The sequence below is a fragment of the Corapipo altera genome, unplaced genomic scaffold, assembly GCF_003945725.1.
Source record: "Corapipo altera isolate COAL_440 unplaced genomic scaffold, ASM394572v1 65, whole genome shotgun sequence".
Taxonomy (NCBI): Eukaryota; Metazoa; Chordata; class Aves; order Passeriformes; family Pipridae; genus Corapipo; species Corapipo altera.
The window spans coordinates 4,605,257-4,624,593 of record NW_020884891.1 but is presented as its reverse complement, the minus strand read 5'-3'; the positions used below and the strand labels follow the sequence as shown (position 1 = coordinate 4,624,593).

Below are 19,337 nucleotides of genomic sequence, written 5' to 3'. Positions count from 1 at the left end.
CCCTCTCTTTCCTCTCCCTTTTTATTCCCTTTTTCCTTTTCCCCATTTCCCCCTCTTCTTTTCCTTTTTTTTTTTTTTCTCTTTTTTCCTTTTTTATTTTTTTCAGTTTTTTCCCTCTACTCCCTTTTCCCCTTTTTATCCTCCTTTTTTCCCTTTTCCCTTTTCCCCTTTCCCCCTTTTCCCCCCGTTTTTCCTTTCCCCCCCTTTCTTTCTTTTATCTCCCTTTTTTATCTTTTCCTCTTTATCTCTTCATTTCATTTTTCTTTTTCTTGTTTTTCATTTCCTTTTTTCCTTTACCCCCTATTTTCCTTTCTTTTCTTCCTCCCCCTGCTTTTAATCCTTCTTCTTTTTCCCTTTTTTTAACTTACCACAACTCCCAGTGCCCCCTAGCACACCACCCTGCAGCTGGATTTTCTCTCCGCCTTAGTGCCTATAACGTTTCTCTAAGGAAAAAAAAAAAAACCTTTCCATCCTCTGCAAGCAGCATTCTAGCAAATTCCTTGAACAATTTATGAAAACTACATTAAGCCATACTACAGCCAATGCTGGCCAGAGCTCTAGGCATCATTCTCAGTTTCCGCGATGCTGAGGTTCAAACGATGCCAGCTCATTCTCAACAGGAGCCTGAGCTGCCCAGGAAAGCAGCACAGGGAAGTGGATGTTCCTGTTTTTCCAAAACAACCTCTTAATTATGCTCCTTACTATAATAACAGCCTTTTTCCAACACTTTAGCAGTGAGAGCTATTAATTTAGAACCCAAGGTCTAACAATAAAAAGCAGTGTCTTTTGGTAGACCACAGCCCTTCTTACACTAATGCAGATGTCCCCTGATACTGCCCATTCAGGCAGGACTCCTTGTTTGTGACACAGCAGATCCTCACCAACAGAACAGATTGAGTAGACGATTTTCTGTCTGGTCATAAAACATATCTTGTGTGACAGGGAGAGTTCATGTGCAGTTACTCATCAAAAAATCTGGCTGAGGTGCACAGCAATAAAATGTGGTTTTAAAATAGCCATATGCAAAGCTACAAGTAAGGAAAGACAGCCAGACCACATTCCTGCTGTATTCTTATTGCAGGGATGCTATTTGTCCTAAACTGCCACAGCTCATGGAGAAACAAGGCCCATCCAAGTGCTGACTGTCTCTTTTTTGCTCTACCACTGTGCAGGAGATGCTGAGGAGGACTCCCCCCCACTGAGTATTGCACACCCATGTCTGGCATTGGCTTTGGGAAAAAAAAAGCTACACAGTAGAAGATGCAGCTGTTACCCCTAAGGTTCAGCAATCAATCCATTTCTCGCTCTTTGAACAGAAGACAAAATCATCAAGACAGGATCTGGATCAGGTCTCTGCAGCCAACACACCCTACTACAGCCCCAGATGGGCTGGGCTGGGCTGGGCCACAGCACCAGATACTTACTGGCAGGAATCCTACACATCCCAAAGCTGCACCTCCTCCAGACACTTCAGGTGGTGCAAGAAAACCACCTGAGCCAGCTCTCAGCACGGAAAAGCTGTGTTTGCACAGGCTGGAGGGCAATTGCTTGTGGCTTTTTCTTATGGCCACAAAGATTCTTGGTTTGGAAACCTGGCTGCTACAGTCCCTCACAACAAATGCCCAGCTATCCCAGCACAGCATTCCATGGAACCATCATCCAGTTTCTTGGGTTTTACACGGGCAGAAGATACTCAGCATGCCTGTCTCCTTCAGAGAGCCAAGCATTGCTCTCTGCCTGACCAGGAAATGATAAGCTGAGACAGAAGGAACAATGAGATGGATAAAAAGGAAACAATGACTGCCAGAAATAGAGGTGTTTTTCCAGGGATTTTCCATCCTAACAAGGCCTCTAACGAGGTTCAGTATTCTGAGAGCGGCACATATACACCTGGGTGCAAGGGGAAAGAGCTGTTTCACACAGCTGGGGAAAATCTTGCCAGTACCTGCAGCACCTCTCTTTGCAGAGATTTATTTCATGTGGGTTCAATTCCTTATCCTTAAGTCTCATCTTATGGAGAAGGTGTAGGAAGAATTCCAACTAATTTCATTAATTCCAGATTGGAGGCTGGGAAAAAAAACCCTCAAACAAAATTCAAAACCTCTTGAACTTGAAAAAAAAAATATTTTTTTTTCTTTTTCTAGGTTAAGGCTAGAATGTTAGGTTGTGACTGGGGCCATTATCTGAATTTGAGAAATCACCCTTCAAAAATACCTGTTTAGTCAAGTGCTGAGAACTGGAAAAACAGAGCTGGTTAAATGTAATTTGGAGTCAAACTGATGTCCAAGGGAATTGCTCACCTGTGGAATAAGCATAGTGACAGCAAAGTACTTGTGCATAAGACTAATTAAGTTTGGGTTGATTTTCATAAATGGGAATTTTAGGAGGATTTCTTCTGCAGACAGCAGCATCACCCTCAGTCCAGGGTACTGTCCAGTGTGGGCTCTTTCCAAGCTGGTCCAGGAGAAGCAGATCCTTCATAACCTGCAGAAATCCTGGCCCCACTGAAGCCAGCCAAACACACTTGGATTTAATCAGGATGAGGATTTTATGTCACCTACTTGAATGTGAAAAAAAGAGAAAGGACTCCACTCTGCTCTCCCACTCTCTTCCTGGGTCAGTCAGACCTGCCTTATTTGTTGTTGCAACCCCTAGTTTTGGAAGGAACAGTCACACAAGTGCACACACACCCTTTCTCCAGGCCACAGTGTATTTTCCAGCTTAGCAGGTTATCCCCAGACGTGTGAAGATTTAAGAAGCAAAGCCCCAGCAGTGGGAATGCTGTGGATGCAAACAGCTGCTGGGGGACAGGGAGGGACAGGGACACCACGACCCCTCCACGTGCCAAGAGCCCTCACACGCCAAGAGCCTGACCTTAAAAAATTGCTGTCCTTGTTAAAAATCACCCTACAACATGACATTGCTTCTCCTTTCTAACAAGAAGGTCTACATGGGTGTTTTAAATGCTAATTTTGGTGCTCTCTGAAATACCGGGTGACCTGCGGTCGTCTCCCATCGCTTACATTTACAGTTTTTGTCCTGACAGCCTGGGTAGGCAGCTCAGAGTAAAACCCTTTCCAGCTCTTCAGATGATTTTCACTACTGCTCACTCAGGCTATTAAGATTCTCAATGCGTGTATCTGGTTTCCAATAGTACAAGCTGCTTCGGAAAGGTTAGAGTTTGTTTTAAATAGCTCAGCCATCTGTCCTGCGGTGGCTGATGGGAGCTGCAGGGACCAAAGCAGCCAAAACAGAATTTTTCAAACTGTCAGTTTTTCATTACAAACATTTCAGCTTGAATCAGACCCGTGTCCTTAAAAAAAAAAAAAAAAAAAAAAAAAAAAAAAAAAAAAAGTTAGGTCTATATTTTTTCCTTGAGTATTATACGAACACCGCAAGTCGTGCTTTAACAGCTTCCTGGTGTTGCTGGAACTTCATCAATGCAAATATCTGGCCTGAACTTCACCAGCACCAGGCACTTTGCAAAGCACAGAATCAGCCACATTTGTGTGTTTCTTGGCTTTGAACTAAGAAATGCTCATTTATTGCAGGTAGCCATGACACACAGAACCAACACACAGCAGTAAGGAAAACACTTCATGTATGGAAATCAGGCACACGGACCTGCATTTTTCTCAGCCAGTTCCTAAATGTCAAAGCTCTGAGTTCACCCATTCTGCAAAGTTAAATCAATTTATTCACCTAATTCAAAGGGCTCACTTTCTTAATTTGACATTATTTTTGAGGGAAATGGGTTTAGAGTGCACAGGCCAGCTATGTGCAGCAGCTGTTACAGTAGAATTGCTAATTCCCACATTGGTAGGAAAATAAAAATACATGAGAAGAAACTTGTATTTCCTTAGGCAAATGCTGCTCCACATCAAACAACCAAGAATGGCCATCATCTACCCCTCAAGGAAAATGCCAATGATCTCCCTAGTACTACCCTGGAAAAGCCCATGTAACAAACTATCACCCAGGAGTATCCAAGGAGACAAGACAGACAACAAATATATATTAATCAGAACAACATACCAAAGTTTATTGATTACTTCAAACAAAAGTTTCTGTAATGAAAAAAGAGCAAGTTGCATTCATAAAAGGTAACATTCACATTCAATTTCCTTTATATAAAGCAACATAAATGTATAAAATTGCATTTAAGTGAAAAAAATGTAAGGTTGCAGTCCTTTTTTTTGCAAGAAGCTGAAAATGTATCTGCTCATTGCCTGTATATAATTTACATTTTCTATATACTACATGTTTTTTAAAAAAATTTGTAGCTGGGAAATTGGATAAATGCTGCAGTATTAGGTAAGTTTTTTTAACTGTGTGTATACAAATTCAATTTGAAGCTTTTATGCAATTCCAAGTAATTTATAATATTCTCATAACGATTAGGATTAGTGTTTGAAAAGTCGCTATGACTACACCAAGCTCCACTGTTATCATGTAACAGTTTTAGAGGGAATCTTAATTACTTTCCTTATCTTTCAGTGTCACTAGTCAGTGATTAAACTTCAACGAATTATTATGAGAAAAACCCAGCCTTTTTTCCTTCAAGATTTTCCACTGATAAGCCTGTACTGACCTTTTAGCTCACTGAGGAGCACCATAACAGTGGAGTGGGTATCGTGAAACACGAACAACCACCACAGCACTGCTCTCGGATTATTGCCACTTCAGCATCCTGCTGCCTTACACCTTAGTCACTATCACTGCTTTTTCTTCCCCTCTCCAACCTCAAAAGGAGTCTCCTGTTTCCCCTGATTTCACAAGCCACCCACAGCAACAGGAATTTCATTTTTGCCATTACTGAATGATGAGGATCAGCTCTTCTGCAGGTGCAGGGCAACCTGGTGATCCTGGCACCCAGCACTACACCAGTGCACTAGCTGAAGATCCAAGCCCAAGAAAACCTGCATTTTCCTCAAAGAGCTGCTGTTCAAGACATTTCACATTAAATCCACCCCACTAGTCAGCACACACACCTTGGGTCTGAACATACAGCTACTGCAATCCAGTGGGGACCAGACACTTGGAAACAGGAAGAGATTTGGTTCTCAGAAGGCTCTGTCTTTAAACAGGCTGCAGAAATTAGCCTGTTTAAGTGACTATTTGGACAGTTCACACACACATGGCAAGTTTCACTCTTCCCATTAACATCACCAGCAGAACCTCCAGCAGAATTCCAGGGGAACAGACTTTTAACCTCAGATTAGAGCATGACACAAAACAAAGAAGCAAGGTGTGAGGCTTGGGGCCATTTGGGCTTGGAATGGTTTTGAATCACAGGAATTAGGCATTTTAGTGCCCACATTTTAAAGGTTATGTAAACACAAGTCAGCAACTGTATATTTAAGGAGAAAGGTTAGATTTGGCATATAGAGCGTATCTTCATTGTATTCATTGTATACTTGATCTGTAGGCACCACATTTTAGCAAGAAAAATTGAGAACGGGACAAGGTCTGCAAGCTGAATTCTAAGTCTGTGAAATGAGCTAGGAAAAGGGAAAAAAAAGAAGAAGAAAACAAAAGCTTTGCCCATGGGACACATGCTGGCAGTGCAGCTCCTTACTTGCATGCAGCAAGGAGTTGAGCCGCAGTCGCTGACACGGTGCAGACACCACTTGCGTTGAGGCCAGTGCAGCGTGTATAATACAGTGGTCCTGTCCATCCTTCCCCTCCCATGCTGGGTGATGTCAAAGCAGCCACAGGGGCTGTGCACACCCCTCTCCCACTCAGGTAAGGCCCATCCAAAGTCCTTGCGACGCGCAGGAGAATTTGCCAGCAGCTGATCTGCACCAGTTGAAGACGGACCGCGGGGGTGGCAGCCAGAGAGCGAGACTCGATTCTTCCAAAAAAATCAGTAGTCTGCAGTTTAACAAAATTTGGTGAGGGGAACGTTCCATCTAGTCCCAAATTGTTTCATTGCATGTAAATGACACGAAGCCTGAGCGAGTGGGAGCCAAACCCAGCAGCAGCGTAGAGCTTGTTGCTTCTGAAATGAGACTTGAAGCTTCTCACAGTAGTTCCTCTGCCCCGCTCTGAAGAGTGCCAGGGCTGGGGGAAATCGGCACGAGGGCGGGACTGTCACACCAACCCACGGTGGCACACAGGGTGCTCTGTCACTGCTTATGACTTAACACAACAAAAAAAGCTGCTCTTTCCACATAGGAAGTATCAGAGAAAAAAAAAAAATTAAAAATATTGAGAGTCAGGCATCTCACCTCTGCTGTGCACAACCTAAAGAGAAAAATTCCTACGACCATGGTACAGGTAGATTTCAAAAGAACATGCCAATTTAAAAACCAAATAAAATGTAAAATGAAATCGGGTTCATGTATTCCTTTTATTTTTAAACTGGCTTCTTTTTTCTTAGTGCAAATAACTCAAGATGCAGTTTTATATGCCTGCAGGTTCACAGGCACATCCCATGTCCCTGGGATCAGCCAAGGACTGCACTGTCGCTCAGGCCTTTAAAGTGTTGGAGCAACTGCACAGTGCAGTGATGTAAGCACAGCCACAGGAGCCTGGGCAGAGAGGCTCAGAGTCTGCCACAGTCCAACTTTTGGGATTCCTTCCTCCTCCACAAAAGCTTCCTTCCATCACAAACAGCCACAGAACAACCTTTTCTTCACCCTCCAGCAGGAATAAACCCATCAGCAAACCGGTTGCGGGAGGATGCTCAGGTGCTTCCCAGCACTGCAGGTCTCCACAAGGACACCATTACTGTGGGCAGCCCACAGACTGCTTCCAGCCAAACCTGGAGGAGGGATCAGCAAAGATTTCTCCCGAATTTTCAAGTAATTCTGCCATGTGCATCTGGCACCCACGGCTGGGAGGGGGCAGCCCCCTGCCGAGGGATCACAGCCCCAGCACCAGGAGAGATGCTCTCAGGGCTGCATCCAGATTCCATGTGAGAGGAGCAGGCTTTTCCCAGTGCCTTCAGGGAGCCGGATGGGGCTGTTACTGGGTTTAAGTCTGTGCTACTTCTTTGGTCAGGAGAGTAAGAGACTTGTGCAGCTCTCTGCTGCTCTCAGATCTGCAGTGGGCAGAGGAAGCCCCCGTGTGAAATGGGGCTGGCACTGCACTCTTGCACTTTGATTCATGCCATTTTGGATGAATTTGTAAAGATGCTTTCTCAGCCTCCAATGACGTAGAATTTGGCAGAATTGTTGTTCTGGGGGGTGGGGAAACCACAAGACCAAAGACAAACAGGTACCGTGGGGCCAGTGCCCTGGCTGCTGCTCTTCCAGCATGGCTACTTACATTCCTTGGTAATATCAAAGAGAACTGTTAGGTTAAAACCATGGGTTTTGTCCTACAGCATGACAATACGCAGTGTTTGTATGGAGCACTTTAAAGTATCCTGAGAGGATATCTTTCTGCCAAATTAGTAACAGCATCTTCAGTCTTCACATAACCATTCTCTATACGTTTGTACGAGACTAACACAGGCAGATCAAAGGGGCCAGCCTGCAAAAATCAGAAGGAAAACATATATATATTACAACTGTTACATTTCCAAACTCATAAACCTTTTCCTGGGTTATTTTTAGAAGAAAATACTTAAAATTTTATAGGAGAAGAAGAATGATTAGGCCATGATAAAAGTGCCCAATGCAATTCACAACCAAGTAATCAGATGATAAATAGATTTGCACAACCTGCAAAATGCTGCGTGAAGTCTAAAAGTGGCATCTGCCTCACTGCCCCCTGTGCCTCCCATTCTGTCCCTGTCCAGCTGCCTCCCACGCCAGTCTGCACCAGTGTAGGGTGGTGGAGAGCACCACCTAACGTCAGTGGAGAAGGATCAGCTGTGCAGGACAAATACCACATGCACTGGAGGCCTTGCAAGCCTGGCTGCTAGAGCTGCCATGCCAATCAAACTCATTTCTTTAGCAGCAGCTGTGGGTACAAAGGTAGGAGAGGCTTGCAGAACATCTGCAGCCTTCTGTTTGCAGGCGACACCACACGTTACATCCCTCCTAAAAGGGGAGTTGTGAATTCAATTGGACACTTTTTTATTCTACTATTGGCTTGCTACAAAGTTTAAAATCAAGTCAACTTGTAGTAGGATGCTCTTGGTGTGTGTATGTACATACAGACACCGAGACATGCCTCCGTCTGTGTTGACACACATAAACAAGTACACGTATTTAGTGTCAAACTATGAAGATGAATTAAAACGTACTTATTTCTATCTGACAGAACAGCATGCACCCTAGAGAAAGGGATTTCGGTACGATTCAGATGCAATACTGGAATCAGTTTAACAACTGAGATTTGAATCTTTCAGTGTAAATTTATCAGTGTTAGCTTTTATAACCACTGTTAGCACAATCCAGACCGCACTCCCAGATTAAATTTTCTTTTAAGATTAGACTAAAATATCAGTTAGACTTAAAGATTTGTTTGCATACTGCAAATATTTCAGATTGAGAGTATCTGTACAGATACAATATTCTGAGAGCTTGGATAGTACAACATCCCCAAATTAAAATGCATCCCAAGCATTGCATCTCCATTCCACAAAGACAAGTGCCCCACACCGATAGTCAAGAGGATTACAAGAACCATGGTTTAATTGATTTGGAGGAGGTTACATTTGGTTAATTGATGTCTTTTAAAACCATCCCAACTCCTTCAGACAGGGTACCTTTACAACACATTAGACTCATCTGAGAACGTTCTTAAAAGAAGTGGTCTGACAGAAGGTCTGGCCGACAGTGAATCAGGTGCCTTCCTGCTGCTCTGCAACAGCGAGGCAAGGAGACTTGTAGCACATGCAACTCTTGCCCCTGCCTATTGTCAAACAATGCAAGACACACACAACCCTTTTTACAGCTAAGTCATATCACAAAGAATGATTAACAGTGGCTGGGTTTTGCAGTGCAAGAGGCACAGAGAGTATTCAGAAACCGGCCCTGCTTCCCAAAACGTTTAACTTCAGGTTTGGAGGTTTATGTTTTCGAGGGAGGAGGAAAACATCCCTGATCTCCACATAATTAGTATTTTTAAAATAGGCAGTAATAAAGGAGATCTGCAGTGAAACTAAATGCTAGGACATGTAATCAAGGCACTTTGCTGTGGGTGGCCCCACCACCCCCTTCATCAGCAAATCCAACACTATCCTTCATTGTGAGGGTAACACTATCAAGTGGGATGGACTGGGCAAGGTGGGTACTAGGGAAGCTCCCCCCTCAGTCAGACAAGTCTGAGCCATTTGTCAAGTCATCCAGAGGACAAACAACATGAATTCCACCTTGTCCCACTCCTATTTAGTCCACTAACACACAAAACTGCAGTGAGAAAAGAGTGTAAACCAGCTTTGCCTGTGTCCACCTCACTTGGACATCCTGAGCATGACCAGCTCACCCACCTGATGTGCAGCAAGAGACTGAAGGGGAAGAGACAGACAAAATATTTAAGCAAAAGATTTAAATTAAGGCAACATCTAGGGAAAAGCAAGGTTTTGCTGTGTGAGCAAATCTAAATGTGTGTTTTCAGGAGTTAGGCAATAGGGGGAGGAGAAAGGCAGTTGAGCAAGCAACACATAGTGACTCAGAAAGGAAATCACCTTATTCACTCCAAGAAAAGCTGTGATTGCTGGAAGTTTGAGAAAGCATGAAGATAGTGGATGTTCCTGAGGAAGGAAGGCGCTTCGTTACCTAGTTCACAACAGCACAAAAGACAGAAAATTGCAGTACGAGAAAGAGAAAGGTAGAAACCAAGGAAAACACAAATGCGCCTTGCAGTTAAAAAAAAAAACCAAACAAAACCAAAACAAAATAAAAACAACCACCACATTTCCACACAGAAAATTTAATAGAGGCTGAGCAGAGCTGATGCGCAGTGTTACAGGAAACTCAGGGTGAAATCCTGTCCCACTGAGGTCAATAGCAAGTGTCCATGGACCTGGACTTAGCCTTGGCTGCCAAGTTTGGGTTCAGGTACCTAAACAACGTCCCCAGTCTGGTTTTTCATTTAATGCTCCCCTGAGGACACTGATGTTTATTTTATTTTATTTCAATATTAAGGTCAGGATTCTCAATAAGGCCTTAATTTGAAATCATCTACCTGATCTTAGATGCCTTTACTAATCAGGCAACTGACTTTGATGTCTGATTGATGACACAGATATCCAGAGCTGGTATCTGCTTCAGGGACTTATAATAACACTCTTACTCAAAATGTGCATTTAAATATGGCTCAGCCTGTGTTTAGTTTGGGATGCACATCTGAAGAGACTTTTCTAGTTTACACTTACTTTGCTTTGCTAAATGATTTCACAAGAGCCTTTGTTAAATGCATATAAAGCACTCTTGAAAGAAAGTATTGCAAGAGGAGATGGATCTTTGGTCAACAGCTGAAAGTAAAAATGGGTCACTTCTCAGGTGACTTGAGCTGGGGCTTAGAAACCCCCAAGTCACCCTTCCAGGGCACTGTCCTCAAACTGTCCTATGTCCACAGCTGAGAGCAACTTGCTCCCAGCTGGTTCAATAGGGGTGTCAAGCTGGAAACTATTAAATCATGTTTAAGTGGAAGAAGTTACATAGAACTTTACAAAATACAACCATAGTTCTTTTACCATCTCTATTGTTTTCAACTATAATAATGCTCCAACACTGGAAGTGTTCAAGGCCAGGTTGGACGGGGCCCTGAGCAACCTGACCTAGTGAATGGCATCCCTGGCCACAGCAGAGGGGTTGGTATTACGTGATCTCTAAGGTCCCTTCCAACCCAAACCATTCTGTGATGCTATTAATGACTTGGGGGTGGGGGATTATCCTGCTGGGTGTTGGTGGGGGCTGACCCCACACTGTGTCCCTTCAGCTGTGCCCTACTGCTGCCTAGGGATGTGCAAACCCGATGGCAAGAGGTCTGGGCTGGCTGCAACACACCATCTGCTGACCCAAGGCAGGACTTGCTGCTGCTGCAGGGGGAAGAGAAGGGCTGCAGGAGGGGGAGGCACAGAGAGGGGGAAGGCACGGCCAGGGTGAGCAGGGGCTGCCCAGGAGATGGTGCTGCAGGGACACTCAGCACCTCTGGGCAAGCAGAGAGCAACGGGCAGGGGAGCTCAGCACAGTGAGTCGTGAACCTGGCATTGCTGGCCTTCACCATTTGCAGGAGCAATGAAGAAAACTTTTAGGAGGTTTCCACTTCTAAAAGGAGCCCTCCTCCTCAGCAGTGGAGGAAAGGTGTTATGAAACCAGATCACTTTCAAGGAGAGCAAACACCATGGTACAAGCCTTCAATTATTTATGGAGGGTGGGCAAATGTGACAAGACCTGACTCTTCTCCCACTGCACCAGAACCTGAGGACATACCCAAGGAGAACATCCTGGCTGTGTTTTTTGATATAAAAACAGGTAGGGTTTTTTTCAGGTAGGTTTGATGATCAGTTCAGGTTGGACAAGGGTTACTGTACTTCTATAAGAGACAGCATGATTCCACCCAGTGAAGGCAACTAAGGAAAGGCACAGGTTGAGTCTCTCTTCACTACAGATCTAGGCAGTATTTTTAGATTAACTTCTTGCCATTTTTGGCATGTGAAAAAGCAAGACAAGACTCCAGAAAGCCTTCCTTGAGATGTGAGTGGTATGTGGTACTGTTACAGGTTGATCTGGTGCTTAAGAAAGGTCTTCCTAAAAATACAGTGGAATATATCATCTTGTTCCTTACCTGATGATTTTTCTCTTTTATATTTTTTAAAACTATTAGAAGAATTTCTGGGAAAAGGCTGATAAAGATCAGGAGAATTATTGCCAGCCATGTGGAAACAGAAGTCAGCATATGAGCAAATACAAAATACATTCTTTGCTGCTTCAGGAAAGGCCTGAAAAAGAAAGGACACAAATTCTGGTTAACACAGATTTTCCAAGAAGGTCAGAATCAAAGGAAACTTCAGATCAAACTGTCAGCAGTTACACCTCCCTTTCAGATGGATATGGACACAGCCCCCACAAAAACACACTGTCCATCCTTGTCCCACTCTATCTCCTGCCTTCAACTGCGCTAATTCTAGAGGATTGTCATGATTCATTTCGCATCTTCCGCATCTGTGGGGAGAGGTTTGAATTTTGCCACTCTCACTGAAAGATAAGTTATTCACCTCATCAAAACCCAGATCATTTTATTTCAGTTTCGGGCTTTGCTATAGCTTCTGGTTTGGTTTTGATGGTGGAAATCCAGTGTCTCTCAATCACAGCAGGTTATTTGCACCTTTCTCCCTTCTTTGATGAGGGAGAGCAACTGACAGATGCTTGTGAAAAACACCTCATAAATAAACGATGACAAGGATCCCAAAAAAGTTGTTGGTTACTGTTAAGTCAAAAATATTGAGCTATGCAAGTTAAACAGTAGAAACAGCTTTTAGTAGAAAACTCACACATTTCACTACAGATATGTGGCTAGACTGCAGATCTGGATCTGTTGGTTAGCAACACTGAAGAGTTAAACAAAGCTTGTAATTCCCAATTAAAATACTTAAATCAGTTCCACATCTTCATTAACAGGTTGCTGGATCAAGGATCTAGCCAATAGCCCATGGTACAAGCCCATGGGAAAGCAAAGGCATAAAATGGGGGACACTGTCTACTGTGAATGCCAGCTGAACATTTACTCCAGCACAAGAAATAGAAAACTAGTAATGTTTGTAATGCACTATTGTTTGCCTGCTTTTGCAACATATTAAGCCTAAAATCCTGGTTGCACTCAAATCAATGAGAATTTCTTCTCCTATTCAGATCCAGGATTTCAGCAGCAGGATCTGTGATTTCTCCTGTTTATTTCTCCTTCTTAAGCTGTCCCAGAGGGCCAGGTCCTCTTGCTCCACATCTGCCTCATCTGTTCCTTCCGTTTCACCAGATTTCTTTGCTCCATGAATTTTTCCTGTCTTTCTCATCCATGTGCACAAACACAAATATTTACTCTAGAACCTCCCAGTAAAGACAAGAGCCTTAGCAACAGAAATGACCCTGAGCAGAAAAGCAAATCACCTCCTGCCAAAGTTGAGCACCTGGATGGCGACCAGGGTGTTATCTCTTTCAGGATATTCCCTTTGGTGGGCTGAGATATCTCCTCAAACACATTTCATCATGCAAGAGCCCTCTTCCAGCACTGGCTTTTAGAGAGTGCTGGATGGAGGTATCCACCCTTCCTTCCTCAGGAGGGAAAGGAGCATGATTGCACACACCTTGCCATCTGTAAACCTCTGGACATCCCAAAGGAGGGGATGCTGCAGCCACGTCCCCTGCAAAGCCAGCACTGGGCATTTCCCTAGGAAAGCACCATGGAAAGAAGATATACTTGCCAAATGACTCCTCCCCAAAAGAATGAGAAAAACACATAGAAGGCAAGGGATCCCCAAATCACAAAGTGGTTCATCCACGTCCAGAATCGGGTATCTAACGCCAGCTGTGTGAATAAAAAGAGAGACGGAACAGGCTTTAGATGCAGAGTGTATTTGATTGGATTTATATGACATTTCAGACCGGTTTCACATTAAGGTTGAAGGTTCTCCAAACAGCTACCTTTGTGCATATGGACACCAGGCAAAACATTTTCAATATCCACAGGCTGGCACAGAGACAACAGGGAAACAGTGAGGTTCTAATTGTAACTGACACTTTTTAATAGAATAAATTTGATACAACCTCTGATGCTACAGGAAATAAGTGTCTAAAGGTTACAGGGATTGTAATTGCCTCTTGTCACCACCTGCTGTCTGAATCAAACATAAAAGACCTTTTGTAAGGTCTTATGCAAACAGTTTGTTCTGGAAAGCTCCATGAAACAAAGCAGATTTGCTATTGTTATTTGACACGGGCTTTTGTGATTGCTGCAGCACTCAGCCTTGTCTGAAACAAGGTGGACAAGCTCAAATTCTCTATTGCTCCTCTTCTCTTGTTGGGGAAAAAGTCAACTATAACCAACTGGAGTTCTCAAAAGAGAGAAAAAGTAGAAAAATAATTTAACCAAAACATTAACACTTAAAGACCACAGACTACACAAAGGACAATAAGCAAGTTCTGCCTCTATGGAACAAGAGAAGATTTAAGTGTGGGGGGGAAAACACATTCAAAGAAACTTAATTTGCAACACATTCACTTCACAATTTTACGGCACGTACACAAGCCTTGGAAAACGTCTGCAACGAGTGACTGGAAAAGGAAGGAAGATCCTCACCTTCAGAGTGACAGTGAACACCAGCACGGTGAAAACAATTGTCCCAAAGGTCCAGTTCCCAAAAATCTGAAAAACACGTTACATTGCCACAGGTGTCTCGGTCCATCTCCTTGGAGAGGCACAGAGACGACGATGAGGACAGGGGTGCAAGCAGGGACCGGAGGGGAAGGGTGGGATGGAACGACTGCTACGGGGGACTGATGCTCGGAAGACTCGCTGGCCACTACACTACCCTGTGCCATGCAGTGCCACACAGATGGGTGACCCAGAGCTGGGACAGTGACAGGAACAACCTCCTACTAACAGCAATGTCGGTCGAGGATACAAGTCATTGGACCACCTGCTTTTCATGATTTCTTGGCAATTTACTCAGTTTCTGCTTTCTTGCAACAACCATCATCTCTTTGTAGTCCCATTTGCAGAATGTGCCTATGGGTGTTTTTTTCCACCTGGTTTGGTTCGAAGATACTAGTGACTATGCACACAAAGAAAAGCAGATACTGTATAGAAATCCAAATGATGGTAATGAATGGGAGGGATGCTTACCAAAGGCTGTCAAGATCTGAATGCATACATTAAAACAGAAAGTGAAATGTAAAAGTTTTCAAAAAACGCAAAAAACCTAAAGTCAATAGGAGTGAAAAAGGAATCAAACATACATGGATATTATGAACAATTGCTGGTAGCAGTTCTTACAGGCATAAGTCTTTACAGAACAGGACATAACCACAGATCTTATTTTAGTGTCACATAGACTTGACCTCTGAAGGCAGTTGCAGAACATATCACTGCTTCATGTTTTATTCAAATACAACCAGAATGGCTATAAATACAGAAAAGCACTGATTTGACAATACAGGGGCTTGACTACATATAGCTGGGGCCATAAATGTTGGCATTGATGCAATGTATGAATACATAAATTTCATCAGCTTTTCTCTAAGTGTTAGCCGCTAAAAAAAGTTAGGTATTTTCAAGGGTAAAATACCCTTGAAGTAAAGAAGTTTTCTATCAATTGAGATCTGATAATATGCTGCACACTCCCTTGGGGAGAGGGTCCTGAGACAGCTCAGGTCACCACAAGTGGGAGCCTCCCTGTACTAATGCTTTGCTCTGTACTCAGCCAGCAAAACAAAAATAAGTAAGAAAAAAAAAATAAAAAACCCCTCCCAATCTTTTTTCCTCCTCTTTCTGTGCAAGTTAACCCAGAGCAGCTCCCACACCTCATTCACACAGCGATGCAAGCACTTGTCCGAGACCAGAGACAACAGGACAACAGTCTGCTCATTCTGCAGCAGTGATGACTTCTGCTGGCTCCAAAACAGCAGCAACAGCCCAGCACCAGCCTTCCCCCAAGGCAAAGAGAAATGGGAGGCTGAAATCACGCCCCAGAGCAGGCACAGTGCACAAGCAGCCCTACACCATGTCTGTGCTAACAAGCAGCATCTCATCAAGGTGGGCTAATTCAGCTGCCTGTAACCAGCCAAGCACATGTTGAATTTCAGGTAGTCACTGGTGAGAAGGACAGACACTGTTCCTGCCCTGGCTCAGCTCCTGGGATCAGACAGGAGAGGGGATGAGCACTGTGTAAAGCTCGCTGGGTAGGCAGAAAGCTGTGTGTAAGACTAGTCATTTTACCTAGTGAGTATAACCAGCTCTGCCCTGTTTCCATGGCGATTTGGAAAACGTTTTATTTCAAGCATTTGCTGCAGAATCACACCATAAGCAAGGCTACACTGTTGGACAAGACTCGAGACACACTGCACAGATTAAGCACATAGATATTCCCTGCCAGGCGTATCAAAGAGGCAGTGCACAAAAGAAACACTCATCCTCCTTTTTTTGGTGGCGTTACCTTTCCATTATCTTCCAACGATGAATTCTGAAACAGAAAATAAACCCCAAAGAAAAACACGAGTCCTTCAAAAGCGCCCAGAAAGGTCCAGTACAGGAACGGCCTCCACTGCAGCATTGCATTATCTGAAACCTTCCTGCCAAGAGATGGAGCAAGAAGACCATCACCATCACATTTAGGAAGCACAGCAAAGCTCCCTGCAGGTAGGTGATCAGTGAGCTTTGGAGCAAACCCTTGCTGTACAAGGCAAGGAGGTACCCACATAAACACCAGCCAGTGTACAGACATAAAGAACATTTGCTATATACAGCTGCTGATAATGAGAAATCACAGGAGGTTCAGCACATGAATTTGTTTTGTCCTTCTCCTCTAGGTAGCTTGGATGAAAAGCCAAGTCAGCCCAAAGCCAACAGATGTAACACTGTCCTGAGCCTCTCCTGCAGTCCCCACATCATCCATGGTATCTGATATTAAATGATAAATTTTTAAATCAGGGTAAGGCTAACGAGTACCCATATGGGACACATCAAATCTGTGATGTGTTTCCCTCTTTTTGTAGATGCATGAGCTCTCCTTTTTTGAGAAAAGCTCTGCAAGTCCTGTTCCTAAAATGGTGTTTTTCTGCACAGACTGAAAATAACCTCCTGAATTGTATGGTGGGTGTTTTTATGACAGGGGTTGTAGCAAGAGGCTCTTGGCTGAATATAGGATGAGATCTGGCACAGAGGTAGCAGCAGGAAATGGATGGGCCATGAGCAACGCTCTGCAGGGACCACACACAGGGCCTAGGGAACAGAGGGTGGACATGAAGGAGTTAAACAGTTCCCTGCATCATTGTCTTTTCAGATTATTTTCTTTAAAATTTGAAGAATGATGGGGGATAAAAGCACTTTTATGTCAGAAGCAAAAATTCCTGTTCTTATCTCATTTTTCTTCGTAACTCTTAAAGCAATACATTCATTTTCAGCAAGATGTACCTTGTAAACTGGTGTGGTGCTGGACTCCTGTAACTGCAGTTTCTAAGGCAAAACCCTACTGAATCCTATGCATGAATGATACAGTGACAATTGTGGTATGCTCTAAAATACCATAATTTGGCTATGAGAGAGGAGCAAGGATAAACCAGACTGGAGGGAGGGTTTATTGCAAGGACCAAAAATACAACCAGCTTCCTCCCTGTGAGTTCTGTTTTGCATTTCCATTTATGTCCTGCAGCTCTCATCGTAAACAGGCTTTTTACAGCGCCTCAGACTCAAGATCTGCACTGCAGCAGCTCAGCACTTCATACAGCAGCGGCACAGAGGGCGTTCTGCATTCAGCAGCACATGCACAGTCATGAATATTCAAACTAAAGCTGTTTTCCCTCAACAGGCAGACCCCAGATCAGAGAGCCCACCAGGCAAAGGCACAGGGGCCTGCTGTTATTGCTCTCTGTTGCACAATATTCAATTACCAATTTATTTAAAAATACATGTGGTGGCATTTTGCCATAAGAGCAGAGGAACATACAGGTCTAATTAATCATTGCTCTGAGTGCTTACTTTAAAAACACCCAAGCCCCTTCCCAGCCTTACAGCTCTTGTTGTATTTGCTGATTTTTCTCCACCTAATGTAATTTCCATGCAGTATTTTAGGCACTTGCTAATTCCCTTTGCTGTCTCTGCACAGGCATCACTCTTGGTTAGAGCATGGCCGTGCCACACATGGCCCCTCCGCGCCTGAGAAGCATCATACAGGGGTGACAGGGCTGGCACAGGACACTGACCAAAGCAACCCTGACCTGGTCTCTCTGCACGGGGCTGAGCTTACTTCTAGGCAGGGGAATTTGCAACAGTGATGCATGAACAGGGGCTTCCTCAAAAAACCCCAGATCTTTCCTTAGTCCTTGCTGAAGGGCTGCACACAAGTGCCTGTGTGTGGGCAGAGGTGGGAGGAAGATGGGACGCATCTCTGTTTCCGTAGGAGGTTGGAGCCTCTCCCTGTTGCAACCGAGGAAGGAGAGTAAACAAACAGCAAAGCAGAGAGAGACAGTCTAAACTGTCCTCTCCCCAGGCAATGTGGCAGAAAATCACACTGAGCATGTGGATCAATGAGCAGAGCTCTCTGGTAACACAGTTCTGATATGGGGACTTGTCCTGTGGAGGGGAAGCCTGGGGGACCATATCCAGTTAGACAAGCTGAGAAGCTACTTGCCTGAGCTGGGTTTCAGAAACATTAACCTTTCTGAAAATTAATGAATCTCTTTTCCTCCTGAAAGCTAGATCTCCCCTCCATCCACTACACACTCTATCACGTGCTTGGCTCATGCTGCCTGGCTCAAAGGTAATGTGAAAGAATGATCACTCACAGCTCAATTTCTCTTACAGATGAAGAATTCTTTTATTCTTTTATAGAGACACATTGGTGCAATTTGCTGGATCAGAAACTGTCAGGAGAGCATAAACAAGTAGAAATAGGTGGTAACTGGGATGCTGCTCAGCTCAAATACAGAAGCAGCAAAGCCAGCAGGGACAGAAATGGCCTTTTCTGCAGTTCGTGGTGACTCCATCACTGACATGGGACACCTGCTTACACTCCTGCACCAACAAAACTTAAACCATGGCTAACCAAGTTGTGTGGAGGCTTACCCAGTCCAGTGCTACTTACATGTACAGCTGAGGATCCGAGGTCAGCGTGTCGATGCTGATGTGCTGCTCCAGGAGGCTGTAAGCCAGGATAGGTAGTGATGTGAAGCAGATGTTGTACATGGTCAGATAAGCAGCATCATACAGTGGCTTGAAAGAAGAAAAAAGGGTAAAATGAGACACACAGAAATGCCACTTTAAAAGTCTCTCCGCAAAGAAATTAAATGTTTCCAGCCCTTATCTCCTGCATACCCTACAGATTCATCCCTTTGTCACAGCCACATAGGACAGCTTCATTTGACAGAATGCTCATGCTCCGTGCAATACAAGAGGGAACAAGGCACCCACAGGCTGCGTGGTCAGGAACCTGCTCCCACTGACAGGAAGTTTTGTAACTGGCTGGTCTCATCTCCAGCACATTCTCCAGAAACACATGACTAAACAGCCCTTATCACAGCTTTTCTGTTGCTGCTTTTGTGCTGCCATTTCTGTTAATGTACTTGATGCCTTCTGTGGCTCTCTAAAGACTAGACTGTTTTAGAGGAACTATAGCTCCTTTTTTTTTTAAACAAGAAAAAGGCAAATGGTTTTGCCAAGGCAAGCAGAGAATTATGTCATATCATTTACTCTTCCTCAGTATTACTTTTGAGCCCAAATAGACACAA

At 44.0% G+C, this 19,337-nt stretch overlaps 1 protein-coding gene across 6 annotated transcripts in view; it reads right to left on the bottom strand.

Annotated features, from left to right (window-relative positions):
• Nucleotides 1–4,017: 4,017 nt before the first annotated feature.
• ATP11C (ATPase phospholipid transporting 11C) overlaps nt 4,018–19,337 on the bottom strand; it is a 55,332-nt gene continuing 40,012 nt past the window's right edge. For 2 of the 6 annotated variants that reach the window (XM_027645247.1, XM_027645248.1), the window contains exons 24-29: nt 18,695–18,822; nt 16,049–16,184; nt 14,194–14,259; nt 13,319–13,422; nt 11,689–11,842; nt 4,018–7,479 (exon numbers count right to left, since the gene is read on the bottom strand). In XM_027645247.1, coding sequence (XP_027501048.1) covers nt 7,363–7,479; nt 11,689–11,842; nt 13,319–13,422; nt 14,194–14,259; nt 16,049–16,184; nt 18,695–18,822 — 705 coding nt within the window. In that variant the 3' untranslated portion in view covers nt 4,018–7,362. Of the gene's footprint in view, nt 7,480–8,662; nt 8,758–9,583; nt 9,675–11,688; nt 11,843–13,318; nt 13,423–14,193; nt 14,260–16,048; nt 16,185–18,694; nt 18,823–19,337 lie in introns of those variants that run through there. The other 4 variants (XM_027645252.1, XM_027645249.1, XM_027645250.1 and 1 more) reach the window with 4 other exon arrangements.